The following is a 14,581-nucleotide window of genomic DNA, read 5'->3' as shown; positions in this document are numbered from 1 at the left end:
GTGCCTCTAAAATAATGAAGTTTGGAAACCAATGGTACATACTTATACTGTCAAACAATGTCAATGAGTACTTGAATATAGTTTGTGGCAGGTCACACTGTGTGTAAGATATGTGATTGAAAGGAACCATATATATCTTCCATCAAATTAAAAGACTTGTAATTTGAACTATTAAAATCACTGACAGCAGCTTCGACAGAGATAGATAAAATATTCTGAAGGGAAGTTACATGGCATGCACATGGAATTATACATTTTGAACTAGCCATACCTTAGCCTTTTGTGCCAGTCTCATTTCTTCTTTCTTGAAGTTTCGTTGGTATGATGTAATGACTCTCCTCAGTCTTGTATTCATGTCCACCATTGATGGCCAATGAGCTTTCTTCAAGTCATCTTCTACAGACAGCTTCTCTTCATCTTTGGCAGCAAACATTTGATGTTCAGCTGATGATGAAGCAGATTCTGGCTTCTCTGGGGTTGGGACTGAGGTGGCTTCTGCAAGAATGTCTGAAGAAACTGCCTCCCTTATTGGCTCCTTCACCCCAAAAGAATTTTCAGCTTCAAGGGTTTCCTCATCTTCAGAAATTTTACCAACGTCTTCCTCATTGCTGTTGTAAATTGGGTGAAGAAAAGGGCATATGAAAATTATGTACCTTATTTTCAGCAACTTAAAACAATTACATACTTCTTTGCTCAGAAAATCAAGTTTTCAAATTTCAAGTAAACTTACATGGTTAGATGTCCATCAAGTGAACGGCACCTCATGAAAAACATAGAAAATGAGGGGAGGACAAAAGCAGACGTGGGAAACACAGACTAACAAATTCCAGACCCGTGCTGTACTACAGTTACCTCAAACAAAAGAGGGATGAGGCAGGTGGCAGCACTCATTCACCCACATGTATGCCAAGTTTGTATACATGAAGCCTGTATCACACTACGTCTGCATCTGTGGGGCTTCTGTATGGAGAGATTGTTCACATTAACCTTTTGAAGCCTCTAATTCATCCAGACATTTAAATATTTAGTGCCCACTCATAGAAAATATACTGCATTTCCATTACAAAGACCAACCAATTAATGCTGTTTTGGGAAATAATTACTGTTTATTCAGAGAATGAAGCAAAACCCATAACACATTCCATGGGCAAAATGGCAGTGTTTCTGAATTCTGAGGATAATGGTGCATACAGTAATGTATATGTATATTTATGGAAGATTGTGCTCTCCACTAGTTTATAAAAGCACTGCTGAAATTTTCAAGCTGCAAGTAAATGCTGTGTAAATACTTCATGAACAAGCCATGACACAATTTCCACACAAAAAGGTATTAGCAACCCCAACTAAACTTTTCTGTTTTCCCTCAGCACCTCCAAGTTGTGACACCAGCACCACACCTTCCCAAATCATGTTACGCGATTGTCTCCCCTTTTCTTCACATAATGAAACCTACTTACAGCAACATGGAGAGAGAGAGGGTGGCGTGGGGTGGGTGTGTATGTGCACATGTACATATACATGAACCCACCATGTACTCCTGTGCCTACGCACATTATGATTACAATTTACAGCGTGGAGAAAAAGCTATGTGAATCAGCCTTGGGACTCACTAGATGGAAGTGGGCAATCAGCATCACACACTGGCCCCTAAAACTCCTTTACTCTGAGTGACCAACACCCATTGCAGAGGAGGCTAGGTGGGCCTCAGAGTTGGTCCAGATGTTATGGAGAAGAGAAAAATGTCTTGCCCCTGTCTGTAATCAAACCCTGATTCCTCAATCATCCAACCCATAGCTTATCCTCTTATATGGCAGTAGAAAAAATTATTCCCTGCTTCTATTGCAAACCAATTCCCTGTCTCCAACCTATAATTTCTTACTTCACTAACTGAACTACTTTATTTTCATTAAATAAACTATGATACATTATCAAAGAGTCCATCAATAGTGCCAGAAGTGCATAATGGACTTCAATCAATGTCTCGTGTGTCAGTCTTACAGACTGGTTCTTTTTCCTGCATTCTGTTTCATCAGGACTTTAATGACAACCTACCCAATCAACTACTGTGACCATAGAGAATGAATGGAAAACATGATTACTGAATTAGACTGGAAATTATACGAAAGTTGTGCTAACTCAGGATTTTCCAGGGACTGGGGGAAAACCATAAAAGCCTCTTGTCAGCACAGATGATGTGTGAAGGAATGTTAAGAATAATGGTAATTTTGGGTGAGGGGCAGTAAAGAAGCTTAAGGTTTAATGCTAAAAGCTAGCTTTGCATTTGCTTAGAGCAGCTGTCGAAAACTAAATCATCAGGAAGGTTTCAAACAAGATGCCTCTAAAATACAAGTAAATGAAATGAAGCTAACTGTTCAGTGTTTACTGAAGAATATAGTTTGGCCTGAAGGCACGAGATGGAAACAATTCCCTTCATTTTATCAACAGCACGTGAAATATTTTGAACCAGATTCAAGCCAGCTCTCCACAGGTTTCAGCTGTGAATTTCACTCCAACAGAAGCCCTTTAGGACTCTAGCAGTTTACAAAATTAATGTGCTTGAAGGAAACAGGTTGCTGTTGGAAAAGCAATCTGTGATGCAGGCACACAAACTGCAAACAGCAACACACATAAAGCCGGCCTGCAGCAGCGTAGCAACATAACCTAAATAACATGCATGCCATACTTACACTGTCACTGTGTTATTGGCAAGCATCAGCATAGCAGAACCAACATCAGGGCCACAGCGTGCGAGGAAACCAAGTGCCGGGTCGTTTCTCATAGCAGGGTAGCATTCATAACCGTGTTTGTAGGTACCCACCAGAAGTGATCTATCTGCATCAGTGTCCCACCAGGGGGCAGGGGGCTGATCACAATAGGGTGGGTATATCGGCAAGGCACTGTGAACATCAAGACCCGGGGAAACACAAACGGGTGCCCGTGAGAATGTGTCTGCTAGCCCATCATGCCCTGAATGGGATGCTGTTCATGAGGTAACAATGTGTTTGCTAGTTGATCATGCTGTCAACAAGGTTTTATATGGTAGGATTCTGTATCTGCTAGCCCATCATGCCTGAAGTAAGGGTTTGGTCATGAAGGTTAGTAGAGTGACTCCTGTCAAGTTCTTTCCAAATGAGATGTATGGACATGTACTACCCAATTCTGTACAGGCCTGACCTGTAACTGATGCAATGTTAAAACTTGCATAAACAGCATTCATCAGAACCACAAAATTCATAAGAAATAAATTAAAAATTAGCAGTTCTGAAGAAGACTCCTTTCACAATTTTAAAAATTATTCAAAAAGTTGAAAAAAATCAGAGCACCTGGAATTCATGGATAACAAAACTGAATAACACTATGTACCAGAAGCATTTAATATCTCTGAAAGGCCTGGAGAATCAGGAACTACCTCCAAAGAGCACCGTTCTTGTTGAGAGGTTGTTAAACTTACACTTGAACCTAGGACTCTCAACTGGTCTCCCCCCTTCTGGTTTTTCATTTAAAATTGGTTTACATTTCTTGCCATGTATGCTATAATTCCTACCCCACTCAGCTCACTTTGATTCACCTCACAATTACGGTGAAGACTACAGATCATGAACCTCATCATTATTCTATTTTCTCAAACAAAACTCTAACTGCCAATATATGCTGACCATAAGTAGTATCAAACAATTATGAAGCTGTTTCCTATGAGCTCTAAAACCTTTGTGTACACACTGGAATGACTCTTGTAATAAACTCTGCAAAACTACACAATTTATTCAAGAAAATAAAATATAGTTATGTAAGTATGACTAGTAAATGGTCTTCGAAAATTTGTACAGAATATTGTTGGGAATAAATAAACGCCACCAACATTACTTACATGTTTTAGTCTACCAAATGCCCACCTGAAATCAACCCCCATGTCAACACCATACGAGGGGAACAAGAAGCAAATAGGGGGAGGGGCCAAATACAGGAGGAACATAGTCCTTGGCAGCTTCAAGGTAGCTGAGGTCTACCTTGAAAAAGAATGGCTAACAGCAATACAGAAAAGCTATAACAGACCTAGCAACCTACTGGTGGGTTTTTTAACTGTTTTCAATAGTCAACCAAGCTATGGGGGAATATGGATGATGGTGTGTACGTCGCCTAGCAAAATGGAAGGTCTGAAAAATGGAACTGTAAATATATTTTCATTATATGAACAAAGGTGGATATTTGAAATAAACGAAAGCATGGAAAAGAGAAGGACTGACATATTGGATGCGAAACAAAATTTGGTGGAGTCGTGAGGAAGAAAAATGAAATGGAGTACCAGTATAGCCTTGAAGCACCTAGACAACATAACAGTGGATGTACAACACACAAATAGCAGAATGACAACAAGTTCAGATTTTAATGAAGAAGAATTGACATATTATTCACAAGTAGCGTAGCATGGGGTATATGGGGGACTGCTCCATGCTGCTGCACAGACAAAGCTGGATGTGTCCAATGCACTTAATAGCAGAACTTCAGAGACTGATAACACCTATTACATTAAAGAACTGCTTTGTGAAGTGAGGGTTCTTGATTGATCATGTCAGCAGCAATGATGAAACTCGCTGTAGATGAAGAGGATGATTGGGGCAGTTTAAAACCTCTTGCAGTGCAGTCTGATGACTACCCAACATGTGACAGTGCTCCTGAGGTCTGTGGAGTCTGGAGGGTCAACCAGGTGTTTGATCAACACTTGATTAGGCCAAAAGAAGAACCAGAAGAGGAAGATGCAGAACATAAAGCAACACTCTTGGATGCACTGACAGGGCTGAAAGCAGCCAGAAACTACACATTTTCATACTATATTTCCATTAACATTTACACTGAGTGTTCCAATATTTTTTTAAATGATTTTCCGAAGTTATATTATAAATAAGACCATAATTTCTTTACATTGTAACATTTGTTATTTCCTGATTTTATGTTTTCCTCAACTTTATATTTGTTAGGTGGTACCTTAAAAAAATGTAAAAGCAAGGTTTCACTCTATATGGTTGTGAAAATTAACTGGAGGATAGGAGGCAGTAAAAAGATGAAAAATATATATTCTTAAATACAGAAACTGGAAATTTTCAAATAGTAGATAAGACAGCATGAAAAAGTACAAAAAAGGAATTTCAGAAAGAATAAAAAGTGCAGGAAATTTTCACCAATTTACTAGGAACTTATTTCGGAGATGGTAAAAAATAAGTTTATTCAAAAGTTACTACATGCCTATATTAACATATGGAGCAGAAAAACAGATAACTCACAAGGCAATGTTTGTAGATTCATAGTAGCTGAGATGCTGACATGTTATTTTTAAAAGAATCGTGGAAGGAAAAATCAGAATACAAAACAAAATATTACAGAGAATTAAACATAAATATATTGAAAGTTTATTAACAATAAGATGGTATGGGTGAACTTTAAGAATAAATGAAGAGAATACCAAAGAAGGTTTTGCACATGAAGTTAAAAGGAAATACACAAGAAGAGAACTATAACAAGATGGAAACCAGAGACTAGAAAGATTTCACACAGAAGGAATGAACAATATGGAAGTATACCGAGTAGTAGTGGGTAAGCCAAGAGGCAAATCGAGGGGCTTAGCTGCTACACAACATAAAAACGAAAATGTCAGAGGAAGAAGACTCTATCAGGTGCTCTGATTTTTATCTTACCTTGCATTTGTGTGATACTACATTTCCTTTTTGGAGAAAATATTTGGAATCTATTATTTTTATCTCCTGACCATTGCTGTTGAAATCAATTCACTGTGTGTATGGAAACATTCATGCATTAAGTAGGACAACTGCAGAGTTGGATATAGGGCATGCCATGACGGGTTTCAGGACCCTGCACTGGTCTAACCACCTCAACTCATCCAATTTGTAATACATAAACCAAAGTTGATATGCATATGAAGAAAATATTATTTACCAAGGTGGCACCACTTTATGCATTAAAATGTTATTGGTGGTGGTAAAAGAAGACCACTTTATATGTTATATAAAAAAGAGTGACTATCAGGCAACTAGACACCTTGGGGGGGGGAAGAAACCTACAGTTGGAGGATTTTATATTTGTTACACGCTGATCAGATAAAAAAAAAAATCAAAACAACAGCATCAGATCATAAAGATCTCTACATGCAAACTGTTTGCTTAATCAGCCACTTATGAGAAAACTGATGATATGAACATCAACTAAAGCAGAAGTTTAGACCAAAACAAAATTAATTCTGCCTGAAGACTTTTAATGTAAACTCCCTAGAACATATTTCACTGATACCTGTTCCATATTTCTGAAAATGAAATATTTGGATGGGTGGATGGATGGACACTACTCCCTTATATGCCCTCACTTTGTTCAAAGAATGCATAATACTATGCCTCCAAAAGTGGCCAATATCTCCAAGTCTCACTTTAAATATAAGATTTAAGGTTTTCACAGCCTTCCATGATAAAATTGTGGTCTTATGGGTTGTGACACTGTGAACTCTCATAACCAGATATCAGCATTTTGGAGGCAGAATGTTCCTTTGAAGCACCAGTATCCACCTATGAGACTTCAGATTGCCACAACCCAGAAGACCACCATCTGAACTCCTCTGAGAAAATACACTGTATCAACGAACTGTACCACCTACTATGGATACCTGACATGAGAGGGAAATTTTTACTTTTATTTTCATTCTAAATAGGGTGTCATGAATACAAAAATTTACCACAGTCTTCTGACACATATACGCACATCTACATTATATTTGTAATTACTATTATAGAACTTATAACAAAGGATGACGCAACAGCAAACAACTGTAACAGATTCATCATACGGGAGCTAACACTGTCATAGCATTTACAAGCAAAGTAGGCCTATTTAATAGACATAATCAAGGCACAATTTGGATATTATTATGATGATGAAACAATCCGAAATGAATGCAACTCCCATTACTATTCACACTAAAACCTATGGATCCGAAGGATGTTTCAAAAAAACATTTACCACACATAAAACATGTTTGCCAAACTGCAGAAGATCAATCTGTTGAAGTAAACAGTTATATTCCAATTCTAATATAGCATAAGAATACATTTACTGTATGTTACTGTCATGTGTAGGAGGGTACGTGTGACAAAATTTGGGTTCTAGTTCACATGACTGGATTTACTGGCACTTCAGGTACAATTTCTCTTAATTACACTCAATACAGCGCTATCACTGATTTACACAATTTCCAGTTCACTGCTGCGCACACACTGGGATTCTCTGTCCAGACTAGTAGTCTCCTGGCAATGGATCTCAACGCAGAAACTATCACATCAAATCACTATGAAGTCTTTTGCCATTTCTTATTCAATCACCCTGGAACCTCGGAACTCAACTAGAAAACTCTCCTGACTCTTAACTACACTGCACTCTGCACTGACCCCACAGAAAACAGTCTGTATTGTTGACGACATCACCGTGTTGCATAGCACAATCCAATAAGCGGAAATGTGATTACCAAGCCGTTGCTTAGAAGTGGATTTCATAACCCCATTGTTCTCCTGTTGCGTCCATGTATTACTTAGCAACAGCTGTTTCTGTGGCTCAACAGTTCTTGCATGAGGTAAATATGCTACACCACTCCTTACTTAGGGCCATTTGTCCCAAAGAGCCTACTGGTGTACCCACCTGTTCTTCCATTCCGATGTCTCTACTTGTGACATCTCACCTTCCATCCAGTTGCTCGTTTTTCTTTGTGTTGTTCATTCTATGAGCACTCCCACTGCTCCTTATTTAAGGCCGCTAAACCTGAGTGGCTTGCTGCTAAGGTGCAGTAGATCCAGATGTATCTCCATTATCTAAAGTTTTCTTCATTTTTCCAACCAGAGGGGGAAATTACCTAGAGTGGCCGGTGCTCCCACATCTGGCTCTTCCTATGCTAATGCTGCTAGTAGGTTTTCCTTCCATTTTGGAGGGAACTGAACCTCCACAAGGTCCAGATCCTCATTTTCTGCAACCAGCTGGACATCCTGGTTGCTCACTTCACGAACTCAAGTCTCAAGAGCCTTCCTGTCAAACTCCTCTGATGCACGCTTGATGTTAAAGACACAGCTGTCGTCTCGTGCAATGGTTCCTATTTGCTTGCTGCCTCATAGCTGCTGTTTTAGGCCTCAGTCCCTTATGCCACTGTTGCATTCTGGGCCCTTCCACTGTCTCTTCCCGAACATCCATCCTTTCTGGGTTTCTTGTACCACACTGTTCTGGTCATATCTCTTGCAACCGTGTTCCCTGCACCGTGCCACTTTTGTACTGTGGGTCATACTCCTGCCAGCTGCAGCCAATTCCTTCCACAGTCCACAACTTCCTTGGGTCCGAACTTTCCTGAAGACCTTTCTCTTGTGCCATGCCACTACTGCATGACAAGACACATTCCTGCAGGTGGCAGCCAAGTTCCTTCAGGATCCACAATATTCTCAGGTCAGTTCCTTTGGCTCTCTGCATCACCCTGCAACTAGATGCCAGCCCCTGTGCTGCTTCTTCATTGTCCCTGAAGATTTCACTGAGGCCTCTTCTGTAAGGACCACCCGACGTTCCACTTCGGACTGCATCATTTCTGGATTGGGCTCCATCTTCTCTGGATTTGCCTCCAAATCTGTGGCCCCTGTTTCTTCCCAATCAGTCTTGTTTTTGGTTTCCCTTGGTTTCAGCCCAGCCTCTGCCTTTTCGTGATTGACATCTAACTTGTCTCAAATGGCTTTCATTCTTGCTTTAATGGCTTTTGTTTTAGCATCCATCTTGGCTCCGTGGGTTCTCCTTTCTTCTTTCATGGATTTCATGGGTTCCAACATCTGTTCCATGTGGGCTGGCAGTCTTAATCTAATCAATCAATCCGACCACTTCTGACACCAGTTGTCACATATTTTATAGCTGTAACCACTGCGTATGAATCCAATATGAACTAAACCAACTTCTGACACCAAATTGTCATGTGCAGGGAGGTACACATGACGAAAATAAGGGGTTCTAGTTCAGATGATTTATTAGCACTTCGGTTACAATTTCTCTAAATTACAATCAATACAGCCCTATCACTAATTTTACACACTTTCCATTTGCACATGCAACAGGATTCTCCGCCTTTACTAGTCATCCTCTGACAATGGACCTCAACACATAAACTAGCAATTCCAATCACTACGAAGTCTTCTCGCCATTTCTTGTTCAATCACCTTGTAACCTCAGAACTCAAGTAAAAACTCTCCTGGACTCTTTAACTGCACTGCACTCTGCACTGACCCCAACAGAAAACAGTCTGTATTGTTCATGACGTGACCACATTGCACAGCACAGTCTGATACATGGAAATGTGTCTAATGTGCTGTTGCCTAGAAAAAGACTACATAACCCCATTGTTCTATTGTTGCGTACATGCATTACTTAGCAACGGCTGTTTCTGTGGCTCAACAGTTGCATGGAGCAAATATGCTACAATATATCTGCATACGAGCATTAAATATAATGGCACAAAACTGAGTATAGAGAAAATACTATTGGGTTACACAATAACCCACATATTTTTTGTTCAAAGTGTACTGATAGAAACATTATGTAGATGTAGTACAATGGACCATAAGTACTTTCTTGGGACAACATATGAATAAGAAATAATTAACTTTAGACAAATATGGAACCTGGTATCATTACGTGGTGTAGGCAAATTCCTGATATAAATGGAAGACAGGCTGAGAGTTAATTTAAAAACATTCTCCACACAGGATTAAAACACGTGAAACAGTGAAAGTATCATTATAAACACATTAATATAATGCATTTCTTTCAATGAACCACAAAGAAAAACAAAGCAGTAACTGGCCCGTGGCAAAAATAAAAATTGTGTAATTTATGAAAGTACCCTCCACTGCAAACCCAAAAGCAACCCACGAAACAATGAACACTAAACGGACAAAACATGAACTGTCACCAATCTCCAGGAAAGCCCACATGCAACAACAGTGTTAGTTTTGATGAAAGGGCAGCATAAAACCCATAATAGTGATCACTTTCAGAAACTGCTGACAAGGCGACTGAACATAATACACGCACAATGGAATTTGGAAGATCCCCCTTAACAACAAGGATGCAATCCACACGTGAAAATGGTTTCCCATTTTTCATGATGGGTGACGGACTTATGTAAGGCAGTATGGACCTAATACTAAATTGGTGCAGGATCCTGAAGGTGACAATTATGCCCATTCCAAGACCACTCACTTGTCACATCCACCACACAATGAGGAAGCAGAAACAGGTACATTTAGGCATGTCAAAAAGTGCATCGAACTATGTTAATGTTAGTTCTGGATAACAATGGGTGCACTTAATAATATATGAAATCAAATGTGCACAAATTATACAGTAAGTTTTCATTCATACAATGTACTCCTTTTTACCTTCAATTTTAGCTGAGTAATAGTACACTGTGGACAATAAATTAATTTTTATCTTTCTCTTGGTACTTTTCACCTGTATACCTTATGCTGATAAATGCAATTCTGTTTTGAATTGACACTAGTATATGTCAACCATCTCTTAATAAACAATTTACAGCTAATTCAAAATGTTATAAACTGTAAATACTGCAATATACAATGACATTATAAGCACGATGCAGCTTTTTGACATGGTATGAGGGGTTTTCTTTCACACAGTGCAAACGTATTTGGGTCAGCAAACAATATTGTGTGGCAAATAAAATTAAAATGAATACACACATAAAATGGCAGGCATAACAGCTTAGTAAAAGCAGCAAATAGAAAAGTTATTTAATTTTATAGCTTATAATTAAAACATCAGCATGCATTCATTACGTATAAATTCAGACAAAAATATAATAAACTGAAATTAAATTCCAAAAGTAGCAGCACACCATAGTAAACATAACACAGAGTAAAAAACATCTTCAACCTAAAACCTGTATCATACTGTTATCAACAAATTTATTAAAAAATATTGTGTCATCAATTCATATGGGAAAGAACATTTCAAAATCATATAATTCTGATAATGAATTAACTGAAGACTTGCAGACTTACATCTGCATTTAAAAGTTGTTCCACTTTACACCATGATGGTGTAGAGAGGAATGGATAGTAAATCTCCTCAGAGCTAGTCTGTACATGATGATGTAGAGGAAAAAACAGTGCCCTAGCCAGGATTCAAATCCCAGACTTCCACTGTTGAACAAAATGGGCAATATTCATGAAATATTAGCCTTTACTGGTAGTGGATTCCATTAATGCAATGGTACATACATGCAGCTCAGATGGTTGAGTGTTGCATTTTTTCAGTACTAAAACTGTAACCAATTTAAAAACTGGCTGCTACAGCTAGACGAAAAAGATTAAGGTCAAACCCCCAGAACCACTCTTTCTTATTAATCCCTATATATACTACTCAATTCAGTCTACTCATTTTACTTACACAAATTCAATTAACATATTTTAAAATAAATGTCTCAAATAGTTCATTAAAATTCTGTACATGTTTACTGTATCTCCTGTCCAGTAACCAAACCATTTTCACTTTCATGTGCATAAAAAATGCTAATGTCATCACAGCACCCTGCAGCCATGAACATGCCCAAAGGATTAATCAATTATCTGCCATCAACAACACCAATATGGCATCCAAGCAGGCACTTGTGATGAGAGCAAAATGTCATTAAAATCACAGTCCTGAAAGAATGATATTCCTGAAAATTATGCTAATTCTCTGAAGTCAGATTCACACGAAACTGATGAATGCGGAAGTACTTGTCAAATATGGTACTAGAATATAAAGATTAAACACTTTTTATACAGGAAACTGCAAATATAATCATGGGGGGAAAACACTCAGGTTGTCTCATAATTTTCAGCTTTTGTAAGGTACAGAAGTCTACAGCAGCAGAAATTCTGTACAAACAAAGATTGTGAAGTTATAAAATTATTATACTGACAAGTGTTCTTTGCTCTGTTGGTAACATTATGGTAAAGGAAAGACAATTAAATTAATTATATCAATATCTACAAATATAGCAGAGTAACAGCTTCTATTGCCGTATATTAAAAAACAAAACATATGTACATACAGACTAGAACAGATTTCCTCTTTGTTTTTTCTTTTTCTTTTCACACTTAAGTCTGCTGAATATCTATGATCTTCCTTAACCTTAAGTCCAATCAGAATTACCATGTTTTACCCTTTCCTCATTTGAACACAATCGGGCACCAATAAATCTGACCCATCTACAGCAGCCACCTTCAAATTTTAGGCTACTTAATTTCTAAACAAAATATGAATACACAATCACTAAAAAATGATCATCATAATGAAATTACTAAGTAAAACAGAAAACCAAGATTTTCTGAGCCTTGATCATAATACTGTGGTTGTAATATCCTCTCATAAATACAATGCACAGAAACTAAATAAGGCTATAGATCACAATCCAGATGCCCTTTAACACAATCCAAAAGTCCATGCATTCAGATATCTAAACATCCTACATAATTTGGTGCACCAGACATATGTTTTGCAATTCGAAATAGTGCTTTAAAATATATGCACAGATTACAAACGTTCCTATGCTCTCTGGATTTACTGATAAGCGGTCAGAGAGAATTAAAGTAAACTTAAAACATGTGACATTAGAGCTAAAAAGTGAAACAAATCTTCAATTTTACCAGTGTTTAATATGCGCTTTGATCACAGATGAAATATGCCATAATATATAACATTTACAGAGCTGTTCATTTCATTTTAAGCCTTATCACATACTCATATAGTGAGCCACCAGCCTGTGGGAATGTTCTCTTACTTACTTACTCATGGAGCTAAGCCCTTCTTGAGCCGCCAATTTTGCAGCTACTCAAAAATTTCCTGGCATTTTATGGAACGTGAAGGTTCATTACCGTGTTCACAAGAGCCCTCCACTGGTCCTTATCCTGAGCCAGATCAATCCAGTCCATACCATCCCATCCTATCTCTCTAAGATCCATTTTAATAGTTGATTCACCTACGCCTTGGTCTTCCCAGTGGTCTCTTTACTTCTGGCCGTCCCACCTATATCCTATATGCATTCCTTGTCCTCCCCCTTCATGCTACATGCCCTGCCCACCTCATCCTCCTTGACTTGATCATTCTAATTATACTTTGACAAGAGTACAAGTCATGAAGCTCCTCACTATGCAGTTTTCTCCAACCTCCTGTCACTTCATCTATCTTTGGTCCAAATATTCTCACCACCACCTTGTTCTCAAACACTCTCAGTCTATGTTCCTCCCTTAATGTCAAAAACCAAGTTTCACACCCATACAGAACGACAGGCAAAACTATAGTTTTGTATATTCTAATTTTTGTTTTTGGACAGCAGACGAGTAGATAGAAGGTCTGACTGAATGGTAGCAAGCATTACCCTAATTCAATCTCCTCTTAATTTCCTCCTGAATCAGGTTTTGATTTGTTATCGTTGTCTCCAAATATCTGAACTGTGCCACATTTTCAAAACATCTGTTTCCTATCTTTATGTCATGATTTTGTCCTGCATTTTGGCGAAGAGACAGCAATATATACTTAGTTTTCTCTGTGTTCACTTCTAGACCAACCTCCTTACTTGCGTCAATTAAAATTCAATACCACATCTTATCATGATTAGATACACACACCTTACAGCAGACTCGTCAAAACAAATGTGCAAGCGTGGAAAATATGGAAATGAACTGCACACTTATCATTACTTCAGTCTTATAGCAGAATTTGGTAACACATGAGTTTCTGCATAACCACCACTAATCAGTTAGGTGACTGCTTAGACAAAGAGTCATGACTACCCAATGAACAGCTCTGTAGCGGTTTGGCTGTAAACATAAAACTGTTCAGAAATAAATATTTGTTCCCTATCTGGAGACATCCTTCTTGGAAATATTCTTAGATCAAAACGCAAACACACATCTCAAAAACTAGGCCTACAAACCCACTGGGACTTGGTAATGCTGTCACTGAACATAATTTCTTGTGCTACAAAGCAAAACAGTAAAATAACAAATGGAAAGTTCCAAACTTACTTATTAAATAACAGAAAGTAAAAATATTCCTAACCACAGGTGGCACATAAATTTGCCACTGGAAGCAAACAGACTATGATTGTGAATGTGTTAAAATTAAATGCATCTGTCTTACCTAACATGGACCCCATCTGCTATGTGTTGTACTAGCTCACCAAGGATTTCATGTTTGATGTAATACAACATTCGTACTCTCAGGAGGATCCTGAAACATAAAGAAAAGAACAAATCAGTGTAAATACATTGCACATACGTCCTTGTATACGACTTGACCTCGACCACATTACCTTGGATATGAAATCAACTGCTGCATGATGGATCACTATTGGTTGCTGAATTGGCTGTGTGTGTGTAAGAAAGAGAGAGAGATCCCCCCCCCCAATATAAAAGATACTTTGAACTTGTCTTCAGCTGTAGCATGTTCACTGCATGGTTCACATAATGCATAGTTAAAACTTTGCGGACTGGCGATT

At 38.2% G+C, this 14,581-nt stretch overlaps 1 protein-coding gene across 7 annotated transcripts in view; it reads right to left on the bottom strand.

The window, feature by feature from the left end:
• The window catches only part of LOC111864453 (chromodomain-helicase-DNA-binding protein 7), a 144,088-nt gene that overhangs the window by 54,232 nt on the left and 75,275 nt on the right, over positions 1-14,581 (bottom strand). For 6 of the 7 annotated variants that reach the window (XM_023851703.2, XM_023851708.2, XM_023851702.2 and 3 more), the window contains exons 25-27: positions 14,224-14,313; positions 2,688-2,897; positions 272-608 (exon numbers count right to left, since the gene is read on the bottom strand). In XM_023851703.2, the coding sequence (XP_023707471.1) occupies positions 272-608; positions 2,688-2,897; positions 14,224-14,313 (637 nt within the window). The remainder of the gene's footprint in view (positions 1-271; positions 609-2,687; positions 2,898-14,223; positions 14,314-14,581) is intronic. The other variant, XM_023851709.2, reaches the window with a different exon arrangement.

This window comes from Cryptotermes secundus, unplaced genomic scaffold (genome assembly GCF_002891405.2).
Source record: "Cryptotermes secundus unplaced genomic scaffold, Csec_1.0 scaffold621, whole genome shotgun sequence".
In the NCBI taxonomy this organism is placed as follows: domain Eukaryota; kingdom Metazoa; phylum Arthropoda; class Insecta; order Blattodea; family Kalotermitidae; genus Cryptotermes; species Cryptotermes secundus.
Note: the sequence above shows the minus strand (reverse complement) of the source record. Positions and strands in the feature narration are given on the sequence as shown.